Raw genomic sequence first — 22292 nt, 5'->3', positions numbered from 1 at the left:
TAGTCATTTGGTGGGCATTTCAGTCAAGTGATTCAGCAAAATTCTGCTTAGAAGGAAAGGCTCAGCAAGTGTTTGAAAGGAGGTGATGGGAAGAGTGAAGTAGATGGAGAGGGGTTTTCACAATGGGCACACTGGAGCAGACATGCATGCCATCATTTAAATAAACATGAAGGTGGCCTTTCTTTAGTCCAGGATTTCATAGGATCTAATTTGTGTTTTGGAAAAAAATTCATCAATAAAAATAAGAAGGCTTATTTTATAAGGAAGCATGAAGGGTTTGAGACTGGGGCAAGTGAGCAGCTGTTCAGCACAATGGAACTTGAATCTTTCTATCAGCTTAGTCTCAAAACAGGATGCCTTGGTGTTATTTAATGTCTAGGTGAAGTGAGTGATAAGCCTTGTCTTTGTCTTCTATTGTCAGGTAAATCCTCAGAACTGGCCAGGATGGCCAGGAACACCAAAATCTGGGGAGCATGATAGAATAGGAAACAGCACACTAAAAGACTCCAGCAACCACTAAGGCATACAGGTGTTCCATTGCAATGGTGCTGACTCTCCAGAAGAAATTGTTTTCAGTCCCTGTAAATCCTGAGAGCAGTCAGGCTATGTGGAAAGACGGTCTGTCCCAGGATGGAAACCCAAGATTAACAATCTAACATTTTGAGCTCTGATCCTTGGCTTTGCCTCTGGCTTGTCAAACAGCCTGGGATAAGTTACTTAACCTATTGAAGCTAAGGCTAAGCTGTCAGCCAAGCTTTCAAAAGCACCTCAGCTTGCCGCCCACTCTACTCCTCTCCTTGGAATTGTTTTAGAGAACAAGTTGTTTCAACCTCAGTAACCTTGTGAGATTAAATGGAGCAAGCCGCCCAAATGTCACAGGTGGGAAGAACAAACCTTCACAAATCCTTCAGATGTCAGGGGTAGAGAATCTTCTAGTCCAAGCTCCGGCGCTGTTTCACCTGTGACCTGGATGAGCCACTTCATCCCTTCTCCTGAAGGGATCCTTTCAGCTTGCACCAGAGGAGGAGCATCAGTGAGAATCTTAGCAAATTTTCCTAAGTGGCTAGGAGGTTGGTGCAGTATCATTTCTGTTCTAGGCCTGGTACAGAGACACCTGGGGTGTAGGAACTCTAAAGCAATGTCAGATTTTCTTGCCTAATATTTATTGGGCATTTCCCGATAACATGTACATTAGAGAAAGATTGAGAAATAGCCTCTGTAATCCCACCTTCCAGAGTTAACCACTGTTGATGTAATGTTTCATTGATTGCTGTACGATTAATGTGTTCCTCTATGCATGTTTATAAACATTTATAAAAAACACTTTCTAAACATTTTTTAAAAGCCCTTTAAATTTTCGCAACATTGTTATATAAGTACCCTTATTAGATAAGCAAACTGAGACACAGAGAGTTGAAGGGGCTTGCCGGAGGTCACACAGCTACTAGATTCAAACCCAGGTCTAACTTCCAAGCTCATATTTTGAATCGACTCATAATTATGCTGCTTCTCCAGAAAAAAAAAAGTATACATTTTCTTTTCACCACTATTGATTAACTCGTCTCTAAAATCTAAATCAGGATTCCTCTGGGGTTTGACCAATTCAGTTGTGATCCATACAAATTCTCTATGGTGGAGGTAGGATTTTAAGTTAGTGAATGTAAATGCAGTTAAATAATCAGTTTTGATCGAAGGTCACAAGATTCTCAAAAAGTGGCTGGATTCAGTATACCAGGTAATCTGGGGACTGCTGTTCTTGAGACATGCTCTCAAACTGTGAATTTTGTACAATGCGGAGCAACCTGCCCTGATCACAGGTTACACAGAATTTATTTAAAATAAAACTTTAAAAACTAAGGCTTTGTTAATCACTGGAAAAACATCAGACAAACCCAAGTTGAGACACATTTCACAAAATACCCAACCAGTACTCCACAAAAATGTCAAAGTCCTGAGAAACAAGGCAAGACTGAGAAAGCATAACAGATCAGAGGAAACGGGAGACATGGCAGCTAAATGCAATGTGGTATCCTGGATTATATCCTGGAACTGGAAAAAAGTTTATGGGAAAAATTAAGGTGAAATCCAAATAAAGTCTTGAGTTTAGCTAGTAATGACATACTCATGTTGGTTTCTCCGTTTTGACAAACGTACCTTGGTAATGTAAGATGATAACATTGGGAGAAGCTGAGTGAGATCATACAGGAACTCTCTGGACTATCTTTAGTAACTGTTTTATAAACCTAACATTTTTCTAAAATAAAAATTTTATTTCAAAATACATTAAAAGATGATTCTTAACATGGGAAAGGAAGCAACAGTACAGTAATAAAATCGTGAACACTGTAACAACTGAGCATAAAGCTTTGTTCCAAGTGCCCTAGAATGATGGAAATGAGTTCACACTATGTTGAATAGGTGTTTTTAAAGTACAAATACATTTTTTAAAGATATAAAACTACATCAAGGAGCTTGACCTGAAGGAACTGGAGCATTCTGTGTCTGCCGTCATTGTGTAACTGGGCTATCGTGACTCCTGATGTAGAAATGGAGATGTTCTTGTTCCTGCCTTTTCTTTGCATACCTGATGATGCATAAATGTCCATGATGTGGATATGGCGAGCAGTTCCCTCCCCTCTAGCTGCTTTGACCCTTTCTGAGAGACTGAGACTGGGAAACTGTCCTCTCTCTTATTCTGGCTTTGCATTCTGCTGACTCCGAAAGGGCTTAGACAAGCTCGGTGCCTGAACAGCCTCTGCAGGGAGCTGTTCTTTACCCGGGTGCTGATCTCCAACTCTGCTCACAGGAGGATATTCTACGAAGCTGGGGGAGCTGGGACTCGAGCCAGATCTCTGTGGAGAGTGGAACCCCTTCGGATAAGGTAATGGAGGGCCTGGGAGTGCCCTTTTCAAGATTACCTTCTTTTTCAATACAGGCCGTTCTCTTAAATATTTCATTCATTCCACATCACCTGGCAAACTCCTTCAAGTCCTTTGTCTAGAGCTAAGTTCTGATATTTCTGTTGACTGTTTTTAAAGAACATACACACACAATTTCCAAAGCCACTGTGTTGACTCTGAGGCTGGCAGGCTCTTCTGCACTTGCAGTAGCTGACTATAAGCTCGGACAAGGCCACTGAAAGCCATCCAAGTTCTCCCATTTGTTTTCTTAAACACATTCTCTGGAACCCAGATAAGTCTTCTCTCTCCTCTCAGTAGCTTTGTTGGCTCCAGTGGACAGTTAGCTTTAAATGGCACACAGACAGGTAGTCACGATGGTATAAGATAAGGAAGATGTAAACTTCACTGGAAATGTAAGTGTGAAGAAAAAGGTACTTACTAGAACTTTTCAGAGACAGTTTTGTCCCTTGGTGGAAGGAACAGGAGGCTGAGACTTTCCAGCCACAAGCTTGAATAACCTCAGGTGGTCACTTAACTTCAAACTACTGAAGGGGGATCACTTTCAATGCAGGACCTTTGCTAGGCTGAGAGGGTTTGCAAGTTAGGCTAGAGCTAAACTGCTTGGAATGAGAAAGGAGGGTTAAGTATCGCCCTCTGATTTTCCTTCTCTGCCTTTCTGCTCAGTCTCTCCCTGAAAATATGTTCAAAATAAGTCTCTCTCATGCAGGGTGTGTGCCCCCCTCGGGGCCTGAAGATAATCCACTGGCAATCCGAAGGGAATATTAGGACTTCTCTTACACCATACACACATATGCACACATTTTTTTTCTGAGAAATTGGCAGCTGATGGTTTAAGGAATACCGGTTTTAAGGAGAGTGCACTTAGTAACTGGCTTCAGTCATTTACATCCTCTTTCCAAACCCATTAAAAATCTGAGAGTAACATACTCTTGTTCTCAGGACATTAGGCCTTAGTTCTTGCTTAATGGACTTTTTAAGAGGTCAAAATAGGTATGTATGCGTACTTCTGGTTATGATTCCTTGCTCATTTCCCCAGAGACCTAAACAGGAAGAATTTAAGCTTTTTCTCAATGTGATTTGGATGTATTGATGCTTCAAAAAATTGGACAAAGTAGAGAGTGGTTTTAAAATTTCACACAGATATCTCATAAACCTTATATTCTGAAGAGATAAGTATTTTGCATATGAGCAAATACTTTAAAAAGATAAATTTTGAGTTAGATTATTCAGTGGATAATTTCTCCCTTAACACTTACCATAACTTTTGCTGAATGCTAATCTTTTGATGAAGGACCATGAAGAGGACAGTATTCAATATGAGTTCTCACTTGTCTTAATCCTTTTTTCCTGCTTTACTTATTTTCCATAGAATTTATCTCCTTTTAACATAATTCAGTGTTGACTTACTATGCTTGTTTATTGTCTCTCTTTGTCTAGCAAGTGTAAACTGTGCAGATATTTTTACTATTTCCCTTGAAGATAGAATTCTTTGTGGTAGTAATATGTTTTAGTTCAGATGGCAGGTTTGGAAAGGCTTTCCCAGAAACAAGTTTCCATTCAAAGACAAGCTTCCCATTGATTTTTGATTATTTGCATCAAGACCTTTCAGTGGAGTGAAGGAAAAATTGGAAACCTGGGACTTCCAGTTGTATGAAGCCACTGACCTGCCTTCAAGATCATTCCTTGTTGATATCATCAAGAAAGAGCACTATGCTGGGTTGTAGGCAGACACGAAATCCTACAGCAAGCCAGGAGCCTGGTGCATTTTCCCTTAAGGATGGACACCAGAAGGGTTATAAGTCTGCTAGCATGTGTAAGAAAGCACAGGATAAATACTGAAAAGGACTTATTTTTGTATAAACGCAATTTCTTGTCTGTTTCATCTGCCCAGCTGGAGTGGCAGTAACATCAGATGGGGCCAGGCTTTCCGACTCCGGCATCTCACCACAGGCCACTACCTGGCCTTGACAGAAGACCAAGGCCTTATACTGCAAGACCGGGCAAAGTCAGACACCAAGTCCACAGCTTTCTCTTTCCGGGCATCAAAGGTAAGGTGTGATAAAGTGGACTTTGACCCTGTTCTAAAAGTGAAAACTCAGAAACCTCCAGGTAGAACTATAACTGGAAAAGAAAATAGGCTGGAACAAAGCGAAATTGGAAATTTGACCTAAGATAGATAAACACTTTCTTTTATCTTTTGAATTGAGTTCATGGAGGAATGTGTACCTTGGATGAAGGTTGAAGTCTTGAGCAAAAGGAGAGTGTGGAAAGTCCTGGAAAGTGCAAGGATCATAGGAATGGACATTGTTGCTCAAAGGCTAATGGAAACTATTGTTGTTGTTTAATGCATTCTGAGTTGTCTTTAATAAATTCCAAGTTATATTCTTCACTCCTTTAAAGCAATAGTAACATGGAGGCATGAGTTTCAGAGCTGCATTTGTTTAAATAAAAAGGTAATTTGTTAAATAAAAGATTTAAATGTAAAAAGCATGAGTTTCAGTGCTATATTTGTTTAAATTTTTTTAATGGTGCAAAGAAGACATTCTGGACATAACATTATCTTGCAGTTATTAATACCTATATGATAGAATTTACTAGTACCTTCCTCGTTCTTTTCCTTAACTATCCCCACTCCCCAGATCTCTTAGCTTTCTCCTATCCATCCCAAACCTTCATTAAGAATGGATCCTCTGGTAGTTAGGTTAACCTTGAATTAATGGCTTTACCATTTGATGTGTATGTAGACAACTATTCTTTTTTAGAAACCACCACCTTTAATGTTCAGTCAAGCTTCTACTCTATCTAACTCAGAGCTGGATCTAGCTGAATAGTCAGAATTGCATGCTGAGCTAACTTCTGACAGACAGTTGGATGGTCTGTCACTTTATGAGTGTTCTGGAAAGATCATCCAAGCATGAGAAGGGCTCTGCACAGATGCTTGCACAGTTATCAGGAAGTCTGCACTTCCTAAGAATATAGCTCAATATCTCCTTTGGGAGCTTCACCTTTGGTTTCATTCTTTGCTCTTTTCCAGAAATAAATCTTGATGTGTGTTCTCACCATGATTTCACTCAAGGGTTGTTGAGGATTCTGTTCGTGTAGGGCTAGGTGTGAGGCTGACAGCTGAATTTTCTGTGGGGCATCTCTGCTTCCTAATGCACCTGAAGAAGATAGTCAGCACTGTCCCCTTCTTTGGTGCAGGCGTTCAGAGTCTGTTTTCTCCCTCATTTTGTGCTCCTATGGTCTTTTTAGGCAGAGAAACTCTTTGGCATGTAGTTTTTTCTCTTTAATATTGCCCTATATCAGAATTGGGCTTTTTTCATATCTTTATTTCAAATATTAAAAGACGTGAGCTTCCTGTTCATATCTTCCTGTCTCTCAAATGTCATCTTCCATCTGCCTGTCTTCCAATGGCTATTGACTCTGATTTCATTCTGGTTTTCTGAGCACATCTTCCTCACTTTGCTATCATTTTTTTTAGATGCCCAGCGCAAGAGGGATTCTTTACATTCAAATTTATATCTATTTAGTGAACATTTTTGCCTCCAGGAAGTGATTTAGAGCAGTGCAACTTTCTAAAAGATTCCGTGAAACAAAGCAACAGAAAAGTCATAAGAACAGAGACTGGGACATGGAGTGGGAGCTGAAGGTGGGTGGCAGTAGAATAGGGAGGTGGAAAATAAGAAATGACTCATCGTGGCTAATGACCAAGCAAGTGTTTTCCTAAGAATGCCAGTTTGGCCCTTTCCTTATTTGAGCATTCTACCCCCTTTCTCCTTGACCCACTCAGGATATGCTGCCAAGGTTAGAACAATGACCTCGAGGTCTTTACCATTTCAAAAAGGGGCTTTTCTTCCAGCACAGGATCAGGCGGGCTTCCAGGCAGCTGGCAAGATCCTGTTCCAAGGGGACTCTTCCATTCTATTCCATTCTTGGCTCAGTCTTGTGGAGCATGGCTCAGCACTGTGCTGTGGTCTCTGGGGTAAGCAAGGAAAGCTCAGAGCCCCATAGGGACCTTGTAACACTCCTTCCGCTTGGCATCACTTCTGAATACATTTCCCTTCAAAGGGTCCGTTGCTTATCTCCCCAAGTTCCTCCATTTCCATGTATGGAGAGGCAAGCAGCGCGTGGCTGGAAAGTCGTCATGGTACAGCGGGGGCCATCGGCATAGCAGAGCTGGAGGCAAAAGTCACCCATGAGTCACATTGTCCTGTGCACTCGGCAGTGTGGTTACATTTCATTGGAGTCACTAAACTAGAGATTTTAAGTAAGTCTCCATGCGGTAGTATTCAACCTAGCTACCTTCATTTCAATTTGAAAGGAACGGAAATTAAAATGGCCTGGACTCTATGGCAGGCCAAGATATGGCTGTGTTCCCACTGGACATCAGGGTTTCTTTGGGACGTTGTGTGGGCAGGGCTTTGGCACCTTAGACTGCGAAGCTGCACAATAAGGAAGAACATGTGGAGAACACATAACTGTCATACACCATCCAAATAACTGTAGGGGGAGAGTGCTGGAGAGGCCCTGATTTTCCTGGGCTTCCATGTGCCTGCTTAGTAAGCATATTCTTGCCTTGCTTGGCACGGGCTTTCCTTAAATGCACTCTCTGTGCTTCCCCTCCCTGGGTGCTAGTGACAATACCCAGCAGAAAGAGGTTTGGAGCTCTGTTTCTCAACAATGTAAGGACACTGAATCATCTGGCCAGCCCTTGACTGTTACAGGTGTTACGTGACAGAGCAAGTGGCAAATGGTAGCGTGAGATAGCGGTTCAGGATCTGTGTGGTGGCATAGGAGTTGGGAAGGCTGAGGGAGAGGTGGAGACAGTCAGCTGTTTCCTATGGGACTGGGACAGAGGGCGAGGAAGCAGAGTGTTCATCTGATCCTCTCCATATGTTGGAGAATCTGAAAAAGAGAAAAAGAGACTCTTGGGAAGAGCACTGCTGGGGCTTTAGTAGTGTGTTTTGGGAGGACACTGGATATGCTGGGTCGTGAGTCATTTGGTAATGACGAGCTTCCCAGCCCACATTTTCTGTCAGGTTGCATTAGCCTGTGACAGTTATGACTACTAAATTGGGGACCACTGGACAGCTGCAGGTGCGTGCTAACATCCTTAGCAGCCTGCCATTACCAGAAAGATGGCAGGTGCCCCAGTGCATCTTGTATGTGCATAATAAGATGGAGGTGTGATTGAGCCTTGCTGAAAGGTGACCAAGTCCAAGAACCAGCTGCAGTTATTGGCCTGGGCCTGGCTCAAATGCAATCAGACCGAAGACTTTGAGCAGGCTGTACGAATCACATAGAATAAAGAGCAGGATGTGATCTTGATCAAGGTCCTCCTTCCCCGCACTTCAGCAGATGACACAACTCAAATTGGAGGGCTAGGATGTAGTATTACTTCCAAAATACAGCATCCCAGCCTTATCCCTTTGATCTGAGAGTGGTGTTGTGTAAGACACAGCCTGGCTTCAAAGTTAGCGTAGATTGGGCCTCGATTCTCATCTGCTCTCTGTGAGACCTGGAACACAATTCTTCATCAATGTGCACCTCATTTGAAGTCTGTCATAAAAGATCATTCAGACCTGACTGCTGCCTGCCCTTCCATTGTGTCTCTTGCTACTTGCCTGAGGTTGCCTTGAGCTCCGACATACTATTTATCAGTCTTGGAACATATTTGTTTTTTTCTAACCACGAAACTTGTGCCTGGAATGCCTTTTGCCCCTCTGCACTCCACAGTGAGCACAGTGAGCACCTCATGCTTTCAGGCAAGTGTCAAGTGCTCTCTGTGAGAGGAAAACCTGCTCATGCATCTTAAGGCCATCACTTCCTTGACTGGGAGCCCCTGGATGACAAGGACCATGTGTACCCCACCCTGCTTTATTTTTGCATCCCAGAATGTCTTGTAGTAAGTTTGAAAAATGCTTGCTGAAGGGTTACATCAGTGTGGTCATACCTTGAAACAGAGTGAAATCCATTTCATTCTAACCTCCATTATCTTTTTTTTTTTTTTTTTTTTTGAGACGGAGTCTCACTCTGTCACCCAGGCTGGAGTGCAGTGGCGCGATCTCGGCTCACTGCAAGCTCCGCCTCCCGGGTTCACACCATTCTCCTGCCTCAGCCTCCTGAGTAGCTGGGACTACAGGCACCCGCTACCATGCCCGGCTAATTTTTTTGTATTTTTAGTAGAGATGGGGTTTCACTGTGTTAGCCAGGATGGTCTCGATCTCCTGACCTCGTGATCCTCTTGCCTCAGCCTCCCAAAGTGCTGGGATTACAGGCGTGAGCCACTGCGCCCAGCCAACCTCCATTATCTTTATAGAAACATCCTGCCATCCTTGTGTAATCATTTTGCTACTGTGATCTCTTCCCAGTACACAACCAATGAGAGAGATTCATTTTATTTTGAACATCTAAGTCAAATTTCTATGAACTTGATTTCACATCATTTTTCCATGGTCTTGACATTGCAAGGCCATTCCCACAAGGATTTCAGATGATGTGATTTAATATTTACTCTGGCACGGCAATATTGTCTGTTTAGATGTCATGACTCAATGTCAGTTTACAGCATTGAATTTTTTTCAGGGAAGGGTAATAATGTTAAAGCAGGCCTTATATATAGCCACTTACTGTAAAGCCACTTTAAAAGTGCTTTAAAAAGCCATTTTAAATGACTACACCACACGTCTTGAATGACTGGGATAGAATCTCAAATGTTGCCTGTTTCATAGTGTAAGGGTATAGAGCTATCACTGTTCCCAATTGGAGGAAATTTTTCCTCACTGTATAAAAACATTAAATTCAGTTTAGTAAACATTTATGAAACATCTATGTGCTGAGCATGGTGTTCTTGGCCAAATGTGACTTCCCTGCCTACCTTTCACATGCCCTTTAACCTCGGCAGCCACAGCACCCCTAACCAAGGTGACAGCTGTGCTCATGGTGAACCTGTCTCTGAAACTCTGGTGCAGAAACAGCAATGTTTTTGCCAGTCCCCTTGCTTGCTCCGTTTTCTCACCAAGTTATCCACTGGGGGAAGGGAGGGTATGGAGCAAAGGAGGGAAGGGGAGAGAAGAAAATATAGATAGTAAGATTCAAATGCCTAAAGACAACATCACTTACTGCAGCTTCATTTTAAATAAAATCTACAAAGGATTTTTAAAGTTTAAGTTGATGTGCTTTCTCTAGTGTTTATTGTTCAAAGTGGACCAAATAGAGAGTCAGTCAAGGAAAACCTTGGGCTTTGAAGTGGAAGAAGCCTGGGTTTGAACCCTGGCTCTGCCATATGCTGTTCATATGTTTTGTAAAAAATAGAGATTTTTTTTAAAAAGTGTGTCTTGAAAGATTGCTGTGAAAATTAAATGAGACCAGGAAGATGACCTGGTAGTTTTCTTATCCATAAAATGGAAGTAATGCTGCTTATCTCAAGGTGGTGGTGCAAGGGTTAAATGAGAAATACGGAGAAAAGAGCCCAGTACAGTGACTTCTGCTCAAGAAATATGCCTTCCCCAATAAGGCAGATGAATCTGCTTCCCAGCATGTAGTAAACAGAGGAAGGCATTCCTCCTCTTCCCACACAAAGCTTGGGGCCAGCTAGACTCTTACCAGTGTTCTGTAGTGTGTGGGTTTTAAGGGCAATACGAAGATCTCAAATTCTAGATGAGAAAGTCTTAAGGGGGCTATACTGGTATAGAAACAAACCCAAAGGTGATTCCTCAAGGTTTCTCCAGAGACACCTGGAAATAGTGGGCTAACCAGGAGTTTCTTGAAGGCTCACCCCAGCATCCATGAATGGGCTCTGCCTTCCCATATCTACTTTTCCTCTGAAACATTTCTGGGTGCCTACAGTCCTGTATTGTAAAAGGTACTTTCTTGTCATCTGTAAACACAGGTGGCTTAATTGTATTAAATAACACATTTCACTCTAACTAATAAGCATGGATTAGAAGCTACTCTATTCCACGTATCATCCTAGATACTAATGGCATAACTTAACAACTCAGCTATCTCCAGCCATATTTCTTGTCAGCCCATCACTCACATTGATGCCAGAATGGTTATTCTAAGATGCAACTCTGTGTTTCAGAGGCTTTCCATTACTTACACTAGCTTTTCCCAAGAGGTATTCCAAACAATGATAATAGTGGGAGGAAATAAACAAAATGCTGCATTAGAGTTCAAAAGGTCATTTTGATTTTTTCATTGATGCTGATGTTTTGTTTTTACCAAAGGACTAACAAGAGCTTATACGATCATAATATTCCCTTTGACTCTTAGAAGAAGATTCAGTATTTGTCCACAGTCATCTTTTTCCCACACGAAGTCTGTTAACAACATGAGCTTGAGAAACATGAACCTGTAGAATAGAGTTCAGAGTCCTTAATTTTTGCTCTCATCTCTTTCTGGATTCCAGCATTCTTCTAGCCATGCGGTGCCCCTTTTACTAGAAAGCCAATCCCTTCCTCATTTCCCTTCACTCCTCTCTCCCCTGGCTGCACTCACATCAGGTAGAAATTCTTGTATAAAACCATCCCTAACTCCTCGGTAGAGTTATTTTTTCTTCCAAACTCCAATTGTACTCTGAATATAGACCATACCACCTTGTTGTGCTTGTTGATTTATATGTATAACTCAAAATTTGTATGAACCTAAAGCCATTTTCTAATAGTATTATATGTTTTCAACTTTTTCTTCATATTAACCTTTAAGCAACGAAACTGTTGGTATGATTAATTACTTAACTGTGCTACTGGTAATGGCAACTATTCAGATATTCTGTTCAAATGAATTATACCTGGCTTTGGAATTGTACCTGATTTTGGATTATGTTCTATTACTTACAACTATGTGGCTTTGAGCAAGTTGCTCACACTCTGCCAGCCTCAGTGTTACCATCTATAAAGTAGGATAATACAAGCCGTAGGGCCATTGAAAGATTTAGAGAAAATGTAAAGTGTCATGTGTGATACATACCACTTTGTAGGTCCCTGGTAAATTCACGTGGTGGCATTTTCATTGTAAAGTACTTAGCACAATACCTAGTTTGAACCAGGCACTGGGTAACTATTGGTTCTAGTTTCTTTATTTTTTATTTATTTTTTGAGATGGAGTCTCGCTCTGTTGCCAGGCTGGAGTGCAGTGGCACGATCTTGGCTCACTGCAGCCTCCGACTCCCTGGTTCAAGCAGTTCTGCCTCAGCTTCCAGAGTAGCTGGGATTACAGGCACGCACCAACACACCCAGCTAATTTTTGTATTTTTAGTAGAGATGGGGTTTCACCATGTTGGCTGGGGTGGTCTTGATCTCCTGACCTCGTGACCCACCCACCTCGGCCTCCCAAAGTGCTGGGATTACAGGCGTGAGCCACCACGCCCCGCCGGGTTCTAGTTCCTTTCTTCATCCTTCCAGGAATATTAAACCAATCTTGGCAACTTGATCATCTCCAGCCAAACATTTAATATTCCAGGAATATTAAACCAGTCGTAGCAATTTGATCATCTCAGCCAAATACTAATATGACAATTATGATGTGGTCATGAGCATTTCCTTAATAAGCTGTCAGTGGAGGCAGAGGATAATGGTTACTGCCCTTCAACACATATTAGGCCAGATGACCTCTTCCTTCTTAGAATCAGCTTATCATCTAACATAAACAAGGTTGATGCAGATAAACAGATACAGATTGAATGCCTGCAGAACAATAAAACAATAAATGATTTGCAACCTGTTTTAAGCATCGTATGAAATACAAAGACAAATCTCAGTTTTGTTTTTTTTTGAGAACTTTATTTTTTATTATACTTTAAGTTCTAGGGTACATGTGCACAACGTGCAGGTTTGTTACATATGTATACACTTGCCATGTTGGTGTGCTTCACCCATTAACTCGTCATTTACATTAGGTATATCTCCTAATGCTATCCCTCCCCTCTTCCCCCCCCATCCCACAACAGGCCCCGGTGTGTGATGTTCCCCTTCCTGTGTCCAAGTGTTCTCATTGTTCAATTCCCACCTATGAGTGAGAACATGCGGTGTTTGGTTTTTTGTCCTTGCAATAGTTTGCTGAGAATGGTGGTTTCCAGCTTCATCCATGTCCCTACAAAGGACATGAATTCATCATTTTTTATGGCTGCATAGTATTCCATGGTGTATATGTGCCACATTTTCTTAATCCAGTCTATCTTTGATGGACATTTGGGTTGGTTCCAAGTCTTTGCTATTGTGAGTAGTGCCACAATAAACATACGTGTGCATGTGTCTTTATAGCAGCATGATTTATATACCTTTGGTATTGTGGAAGACAGTGTGGTGATTCCTCAGGGATCTAGAACTAGAAATACCATTTGACCCAGAAATCCCAGTTTTACACCTTTGGCATTTTCAATCTGGCAGGGGGCAGCTAGTATACCAACAGCAATACATGTTTTTAAAATGTAGATTTTATTATTCAGGTATGATGAAGGCAATAAATCAGGAGACAATCAGCATTGAAAAAGAACACTTGTTACTCACAGTTGCCAAGAGGAATGGACACGCCATACCACACAGGGCCACATAGAGAAGCGCCATCCTCCAGGAGGCAGAGAGTGAGGGGAAGCTGGGGGAAAGCCTTTTCGTGGTTTGCATAGAAAGGGATGGGCTAGGCAGGATAAATAGGCATATGGTTGGCTACTTTGAATAATTTCAGCAGGCTCTGGAGCATGGGAGTTGCTATTAGTTGTCTGGTACCGGCCCTGGGGAGATTAGTCTAGGGGAATGGGGGTCCAGAGGGTAAAAGAGGAGGTTGGCTTTATACGCTTTGGGTTGGTTTTGCATATAAAAGGTGAGTCCTGGGTTTGCATACCCAGATGAGTCCTTTACCATTTTAGGAATTGGCTAGCCCTGGAAAGGACAGTCCCTTCAGGGTCCACAAAACCATGAGATCAGAGAATGTGTACAGGTATCCTCTGGCTTTGGCTAAGTAGAGAAGGCTTGATGGATGGGATGTTGTGCTATGTTCCTTTATGTGATCATCAGTCAGGTGCAGCCATGTGAGGAGATACAGGAGAGGCTTAGGAAAACAAAGTTTATTATACTCACAGGTCCTAGCAACAGGAGATGTGCCACGCCATGCAGGGTCACATAGGAAAGCACCAGCTTTGGTCAGGAGGCAGACAAGGGGCAGAAGCAAGGTGACAGCCTACGCTACCACTTTTGTTGGGGTTTCCATGGTTAAGGCAAGGCAGGGCTGGGTAAACAGTTTGGGATTTGCTAGTTTGAGTAATTTCAGGGGGCTGTAAGCTATAGAGATGGTCCTTATCTACCTAGTACCTGGCCTTGGGAAGGCAGAGGAATATTGCCTCCTGGAACGTATGAGCCAGCTAGAGGAGGTCTGGCTGTGAATTGATTAGATTGCATATCAAAGGCATGCAGCTGAGCCCTTTGCTACCTCTAACAAGAACGGCAGTCTCTCCCCAGCCAGAAAGGTTTTAAAAATACTGAAATACCACATTATACAGAAGATATGAAATATAAACAATACAGATGTAGAGATGCCAAGGTGAGGCTGGGGAATTCCAAACAGAAAGTGTAATGTCAGTAAAGGCCCAGAGAAGGGGAATATTTGGTACATAAATATAAGTACTCTTAGTCCAGTTTGGTTAGAGCATTTGGGGTATAAGAGCTTTAGAGATAACAGTTGTATTCCATAGGAACTTGGGAGTTATTGAAAGAGAATGATTGGATTAGCTCTATTTTTTGGAAAGTTTCCATTTCTAGCAGTAGGGTGACTGCAGCTGGGGCCATATTCAAGTAAAAACAGAAGGGAGCATTAGTTCATACTCAAGTCAAAAGAAAATCACCAATGTGCTGTCAATAAAATCAAGCCTCTCCATCACTGAGCTCTTTAATTTCCTTTACTGATTTATCATTATTGTTTAGGGTTGCATTGGGTTGTTTTTCATATGGATTTTGTCTCTAGATCTTTGTTTGTTGTTGCTGCTGTTCTATTAAATTAGAAGTGCCCACTGCAGTGACTACCATAGAATTTGGAAGCTGATGCTGTTTTGTAAAAACAAAGACACAGAAACACTCCTTTCTATACAGAATAATGACTCGTTTATTTCAGTAATTCCAGAAAAACAGATCTTTGTATTTTTTTTTTGCAAAGCCATGTTTAAATAAGTGAAAGGCAAGAAAGTAATGAAGTTACCATATTCATTGATAGTTGGATAATATGAATTATTTTAATCAGGAGCTATTAGAAATCACTGTAATTATTCATATTTAACAGTTGTGGTGTGCATAATTTTTAACCACTGCATTGGCTATGGTTAGAGAGCAGATTAGAGATGAGAATTTTGGCGTCTTTTCAGTCCTGTTACTGGCTTGAGTGTCTCCAGAGCTGTGAATATTTCTGCAGTGAAAATCGAGTATCCATTGTTTTATAGAATAAATGCATTCTTGATGAATTGCCTGTAAAGAAAATCCCATATATCAAATACTATTTTCCTATTAGCTAATGTTATAAAATCAGAAATATATTTTTCTGGAAATAATCTTTTTGAAAAATTCATACTTATCCTTGGATGTTATGTTGCTGCTTGAAAAAAATAAGTCATAGTTAATAATCCAGCCAATGTTTCAACACACACATTTAAAAGAAAAAGAAATTTCTTGTAAAATACTAATATTGCTCCAAGTGATCCTTTAAATGCTGTGCAAAATAATTTTGTTTTTATGAAAGCTTGAAGGAAAATAAGAGTTGAAATGAAAAATAAATGTGAAAGAAAAAATTACTCAGCTATATATATTCTCTCAATATATGTCCATTAAGTAATTGATAGGTGTTGAACTTTGTTATAAATCCAAAGTTAATTGAAATTTGGCCTGTGCCCTTGATTTTTTTCATAGCCTGACAAAAAGAAAATGTCGTATAGACAAACACATTTTACATTATGATGTGCTAAGTGCCCAATAAAGCAATAAGACTGTGCTGGGGAAGAACAGCAGGAGAGACTAACTCTTCCCTTACAGAGGTAACCTCTGAGCAGGGTTTTGCAGGGTGAGTAGTAGTTTAGAGTAGGAGAAGAATGCAGACTCTGGGGCTGGACTTCCTGATTTAAATCCTGTCATTACTTCCTGAATGATCTTGGGCAAATTTACCTCCCTCATTTTCTCATCTGTAAAATTGGAATGGCATTTGTAGCTACATCGGAGGCTACTATGGAGAGTTAAACCGTGTAAAGAACTTAGAACATTGTATTGAGCATGGTAATGACTCAATACATATGCTGCCATTTGTTCCACTATTAAGAATGAGAAGAATGTGGAGGCTGAGGTGGGTGGATTGCTTGAGCCCGGGAGTTCAAGATCAGCCTGGGCAACATGGGGAAACCCTGTCTCTGCAAAACACAAAACAACAATAACAAAAATACAAAAGATTAGCCAGGCGTTGTGGCCTGCACCTGTAGTCCTAGCTACTCGGGAGGGTAAGGTGGGAGGATCACTTGAGCCTGGGGGCAGAGGTTGCAGTGAGCCAAGATTGTACCACTGCACTCCAGCCTGGGCGACAGAGTGAGACCCTGGGCTCAAAAAGAAAAAAAAAAAAATGTTTATGCAAATAGGTAATAGCCATTTTTTATTCTGTGAAAGTTCAAATTGCTGCCTGCTTAATGGTTTTTACAAATGAGCAATTTAATGCAAGATGTAGAAAAGAAATGGAAATAGGGTGTAACCATTCAGAACAGACCCTGATTGATGAGGAGGGGAAGAAGTTACCATGCGTCAGAGGTCTACCTCATGACACGCTATTGTGACAGGTACTTCAGCTTGTCACTAAGCTGTTACCTGATGCACAGGAAGTCCCTTTTCCACACTGGAGAATAGGCAGTGAAACAGTGACAACTGAAGAATGAAACCGCTTGACTACAACACACCACTGAGGAGGCCCTAAGAGACTGATACACAGATTACTACATTAGCTTCAGCCACGGTAGTAACCCCTGCCTATTCAAAGGGTCTCCTTTCTCTGCAGGTTTTTATAAGAAATTTTTACATGAAATCAATAGATATGATGAAAGCCTCTGAGTCAGTGCATTTGTGACAGATAACCATTACAATTATGGAAGATGTCACTCGCTGGAAATAAGTTAATTGGCTAGTAACAGATTACTTATTAAGGTATATAAATCAGGATGAGGAAAGTAGAAAATATAGTGAAGAATTACACAAAATCGGAACAGAAGAGAGAGCTTACTAGGTGTCCCCTTTTCCCATGGATTTAAATAATCACTGAAGTAACCAGAACTCGAAAGCCAATGATTTTACAGTTAACAAGAGAAAAGGGAAACAAGTCTTTCTGAAATCCCAGCTTGGACAGGCACATCATGATTATTTTGGTAACCAGTTGCCTGGCTTACAGGTTCTTCATAGGTGATTCATTTTGTATATTGAGCTTCTAATTTAATCAGATATGCCTATGTTTGTTTCTTTTTGTGTATGAATTAGGAACTCAAGGAGAAATTAGACTCCAGTCACAAGCGAGACATAGAAGGCATGGGAGTTCCAGAAATCAAGTATGGAGATTCTGTCTGCTTTGTGCAGCATATAGCCAGTGGTCTGTGGGTGACCTACAAAGCACAAGATGCCAAAACTTCCCGCCTGGGACCTCTAAAAAGAAAGGTGAGAGTCAGAATGTCTGTCTACAAATTGTTTTACCCCGAGTTGGAAGCAACTAGGCAATAGAAGTGATTCTGAGAACCAGGTGGACATGATTGTGATTTACTTCTTACTATTCAGAAGAGTTATTTTGTGATAGATTGTACACAGTTTCTCCAATACTTCAGCCTAATTTGGATACTTTGACCCCATATCCGATGGGGGAAAAAATACACAGCAAATCTGTGAGGAGGAGGTGATGTGTTTAATGCACTCTAAAACCTCATCCAAATGACTTTTGGTGATGTGCTGTCTTGGGATTATCCACATCATTGCTCCCTTCATTTCAGTGGATAATTGAGTTATTGTGCAGTTTTCATAATAGACTAAATAGATCTCTACAGAGAAAATGCAGATTGCATAATAACAAGCCCGCAGGAACCCACTGGCAGAAAGGAGGGATGTTGTGGAATGACACTGTATCCACAGATTGTATCTTGATTTGAGTGGTGCATCACAGCCTGCTCCAGTGAGAAAAACTAGCTTGGGTACATGCAGCATCTATTGCCGTAACAGTGTTTCTTTTGGTGAGAACCAAATAATGGATGTCAAGGATGTGATGCTTTTATTCCTGAAATACCCTTATAAAATATGGGTTTAAATAGTCAACTAGCCCCAGAATAAGCTGCTAGGAGGCACTGTGCTCTGTAGTTGAGGTATAGCAGCCTAAGGTAGTGATGATGAAAAGTTTTCCAGAATGCAGGTTATGGTAAGAAAGGATGTTGAGAATGAACATAAGTTAATATCTTAATTCTGTGTAAGGCAATGCAGACTAGGAAAATATCCAGAAAATGGGAAATGAAATGATCAAGAGGGGATAGAAAATAGAATAAATAAGAGACCACATAATCTGGCTTGTATGAGACCAACCCTTCCTCTGAAAACAACCGCAAAGGCTGGATACAGTACCTTCAAAAAAAATGGAAGGTTTCAACAACCAAGCCACCCAAAACATAAGCACAAAATATTGCACATAGAACATAAGTGCACTAAGGTGAGCCTACCTTGATCTTTGTCTTCTCCTTCAGCACATTTGCCGATTTGCAGAACTAGGGCATGGGATCTTGCATTAGCTCAATTGTGCTAAAGAGTCAGATTAGACATAGGTGCAGCCAAGGCTTCTGGGACTCAAGGGGCCACGAGTCCAGAGTAGAGAGAACTGCAAAAACATGAGCCTAAAATTCTACATGCAGTTTCCTCTAGAATCCTAAGCTGACCATGGATGGGGTGTGAAGCCAAAATAGTAACGCAAAACTGCTGTGATAATGAAGAGCAAAGCAGAGATGTTGACATTATGACAGTACTAGGGATATACAAGTCAGGGTTCGGGGTATGACAAGTTGGAATTGCCCTGGAAAATACAGGAGGCTTTCCGCTGATCTTTAGAAGAGCTACACCCTTGGAATGAGGGCTACACGCTGGGAATAAGAACAAATCAAAAATAAATGCCAAAAATCCATCCTCTATTCTTACCAGCCTATCAGAAGAAACTTAAATCCTCTGTAGAGTGCAGTAATACCATCTAGAGCCTCTACAGTTTTTCAAACCTACTAAGGCAATGGTAGCATTTAAAGAAAGTGGAATTTGTGGATCTTGGCTGTAACTCTCGGTGGGCAGGGACACAGTACAAGGACTCTGTAAATGTGGAGAGATCTCATTTTGCATTGTTGACTTACTGTGCCTGGCCATGCCTTTCTCTTCTAGGACCATAGCCCGCAGATTCATTTAACTGTTAGAATGTATGTGTGAATTTGGGAGGTGCTTTTATAAACTCTCTCCAGCTGGTGTGATGGTGCTCAGCCCTCGACAGGGCTACACTGCTTCACTTCCTAAGAAGCATGTTAAGTGCCCTCTCTAAAAATACAAAGGATGTCTAAATCTGTGTTGTGTTTTATGAAATGAACAAAACCGTAATCAAGAAAAACTGATCGAGCACAAACAGAATGAAACAACTGATGAGTACCCACTTTAAAGCACCCTCTTTCCTATTCCCATCTTAGGCTTCTTCTCCCTGCTCTTCAGTTGTAAGATTTCTCCGAGAGAAGGAAGTACCTTAGGAACTGGGCTGCTGAGATCAATAGGGTTCATAATAACAACATTCTAACAACTGCATTTCCCCCGGCCAGTTTTAAATGTGTTATCTGAACAAGCAAAACCTAAGAATTTCAGTCTTTAAGGACCAGAAATCTGGGACCCAGGCCAAAGTAAACACAGTGGCAATGTATTGCTAAACCCAAATGCAACATTGCTAACCAGTTGCTGAGATGTTCTGACAAAGTAATATTTTCTAACAGTCAGTGATTCCAGTGGTAACAGTATACTTTGCTAATGCTTACACTGCAATATATAGATGGGATGCAAAGTCTTGTTTCAAAAATGAACAAGCAGGTACTCTATTTCATCATATCAGGAAGTACCTTCAAAATAATAAAAAGGAAGAGATGTTTCACATGGAAAAGAAAATAAGTTGTTTCTTTATGCTAAAAATGAGAGAGACCAACAATCTTCATTCTATAGGTATTTTCTGGAGCCACACGTTTTGTCTGTGTTGACATGTAGACTTCCAGGATCTACGCTTTGTCTCTCTTTGCTTACTTCCATCAAGAGGAAACCAGGCCAGGGAACTTGGATCAGGATTTGACCTTGACTTGAACCAGGATCAAACTATCTCACTTAACATCTTCACATGCTTGATCATTTTAAGGGAAAAAGCCACTGACCTCTACACAAAAAGCTGGTAGTCCCCAAAAAATTGTGTCATGATATCCTTAGTGACAAGTAGATAAGCTTAGCTTCCAGATAACTGATCTAACATCAGTACTATTCTGCCTCTGATAACAAACACTCATGAGCACCTATTAGATTCTAGGTACCATGCCAATTGACTACATGTGAATCATTGAATCCTCCAACCCTCTAAGATAAGTCTATTTGCAGATGGTGAAATCCAAAGCAAATAGGGTTAAGTAACTTGCCCAAGGTCACATAGCTGGTAAGTGGCATAGCAGGACTAGACAAAGGTCTGCTGGTATCAGAGCCCATGCTTTCAAATTTACTCTCTAGCCTCCAAGAGAAGCCAGATACCACCTTGAGCTGCTTTCCCCAGCCCTACAATTAACTAACTCAGGGTAGCTGGCCTTCAGTCGAGAAACCAAGCCTGATCCCAGCACAGAATTTTGCTTTAAATTGCCTGTCTTTTTCTTCAATTCATCTCTGGAGGAAAAGGCTTTGAACACAGTGACTTTTCCCATTTCCAAGGGTAAGATTCTATGTTCATTTTAAGAGAAAAATCAATTATGAGGTATGTTATCACCCTTTCAAATCTAGGCCTGAGGAATATGTGGTAACTCATACCATGGTGGCACATAAAGTTTCATTTTCATCAAAGCACTGTGTCTAAGGAATGATTCACATGTTACTAATAGGGCATATGGGTGCAATAACTTCGCTAATGTCCCATTCTCAAAATGGACCCAGGGGAGCTTATTTGGAGAAAGGAATAAGAGGGATGAGGGAAATACTGCGGGAAATGTTGACTGCCCATATGTGGAATAATTGTAACCTAGAGCTCCCGTCCCTTGCCTGTGGGTAGGTCATACTCCATCAGGAAGGCCACATGGATGATGGATTAACACTGCAGAGATGCCAGCGTGAGGAGTCCCAGGCTGCTCGGATCATCCGGAACACTACAGCCTTATTCAGCCAGTTTGTCAGGTATGTTAGCTCCTTTCCTCCTCTACCTAGTGAGTTTGACTCTGTGGCCTTCCAACACCACCACCCTCCTCCTTTTGATACTGTGAATGTTTTCAGGAAATAATGATACACCAGCAAAGAGTTTTACCATCAAGAGCTTGAGACTGAAACATATTTCCTACATAGGTGAACTCCTACTAGCTTCATCCTTTGTTCAACAGATGCCCAAGCCCCATTATTTACTCAGATTGGAGTGATGAATATCCAAGATCTTTGCGTGAAAATTAAGTGAAAAGAGTTGGAGTGCATAGGTCCATTTTATATTTGTGTGTAAAGAGAGAAAGAGCAAAGAGGAACTGATACATTCCCCCATGTGTTATGTAGAAAGGGTTTCTACAGTCATTCAGAATTGCTGCTATGGTTTGGATCAAAGTAGCTTTGCACTGGAAGCCTTGGGTTACCCAACTGTGGCTGCGGCTTAAATGGGAAAATTAACTGAACTGTCTGCTTGGATCATAATCCCTCCAGTCTAAATAATGCTTCCAAAACAGAACTCTGTGAATTGTTTTCACCAATTACCATGAGAAACTGATTCTGTTGTGAACTGTGCAGTGTTCCAAGACCATTCTTCTCTTGTAGGAAAATCTCTCTAAAGCCAAGGGGTGTAAATTGCATGTGTGAATTTGCATGAAATGATAACTTTTTTTTAGATCTTGACTTTTCTTGCTGTTGAAGGACTGCAGTCCAAGGGATGTTGGAAACATTAGGAAATAGAATAGGCTGCCATTGCAGTTCAGAGTAAACTTTTACTTCTTGTTTAAGTAATAATATAAAGTAGGTAGGTGGTTTAGGGAAAATAGGTGGCCTGGCTACTGGGGCTCAGGTTCCTTCCATCTTGCTGCTCTGACATCTCCCACAGATTCTTAAAGTTCTTCCCTGGACCAGAGCATCAGCATCACTTGCAAACTTGTTAAAAATGCAG

The 22292-nt window shown here is 41.2% G+C and overlaps 1 protein-coding gene across 4 annotated transcripts in view; it reads left to right on the top strand.

The window, feature by feature from the left end:
- The window catches only part of RYR3 (ryanodine receptor 3), a 568187-nt gene that overhangs the window by 243822 nt on the left and 302073 nt on the right, over window positions 1-22292 (top strand). For all 4 annotated transcript variants that reach the window (XM_030814359.1, XM_030814360.1, XM_030814362.1 and 1 more), the window contains exons 9-12: window positions 2807-2881; window positions 4813-4969; window positions 17408-17581; window positions 21210-21331. In XM_030814359.1, coding sequence (XP_030670219.1) covers window positions 2807-2881; window positions 4813-4969; window positions 17408-17581; window positions 21210-21331 — 528 coding nt within the window. The remainder of the gene's footprint in view (window positions 1-2806; window positions 2882-4812; window positions 4970-17407; window positions 17582-21209; window positions 21332-22292) is intronic.

This window comes from Nomascus leucogenys, chromosome 6 (assembly GCF_006542625.1).
Source record: "Nomascus leucogenys isolate Asia chromosome 6, Asia_NLE_v1, whole genome shotgun sequence".
Taxonomy (NCBI): Eukaryota; Metazoa; Chordata; class Mammalia; order Primates; family Hylobatidae; genus Nomascus; species Nomascus leucogenys.
Note: the sequence above shows the minus strand (reverse complement) of the source record. Positions and strands in the feature narration are given on the sequence as shown.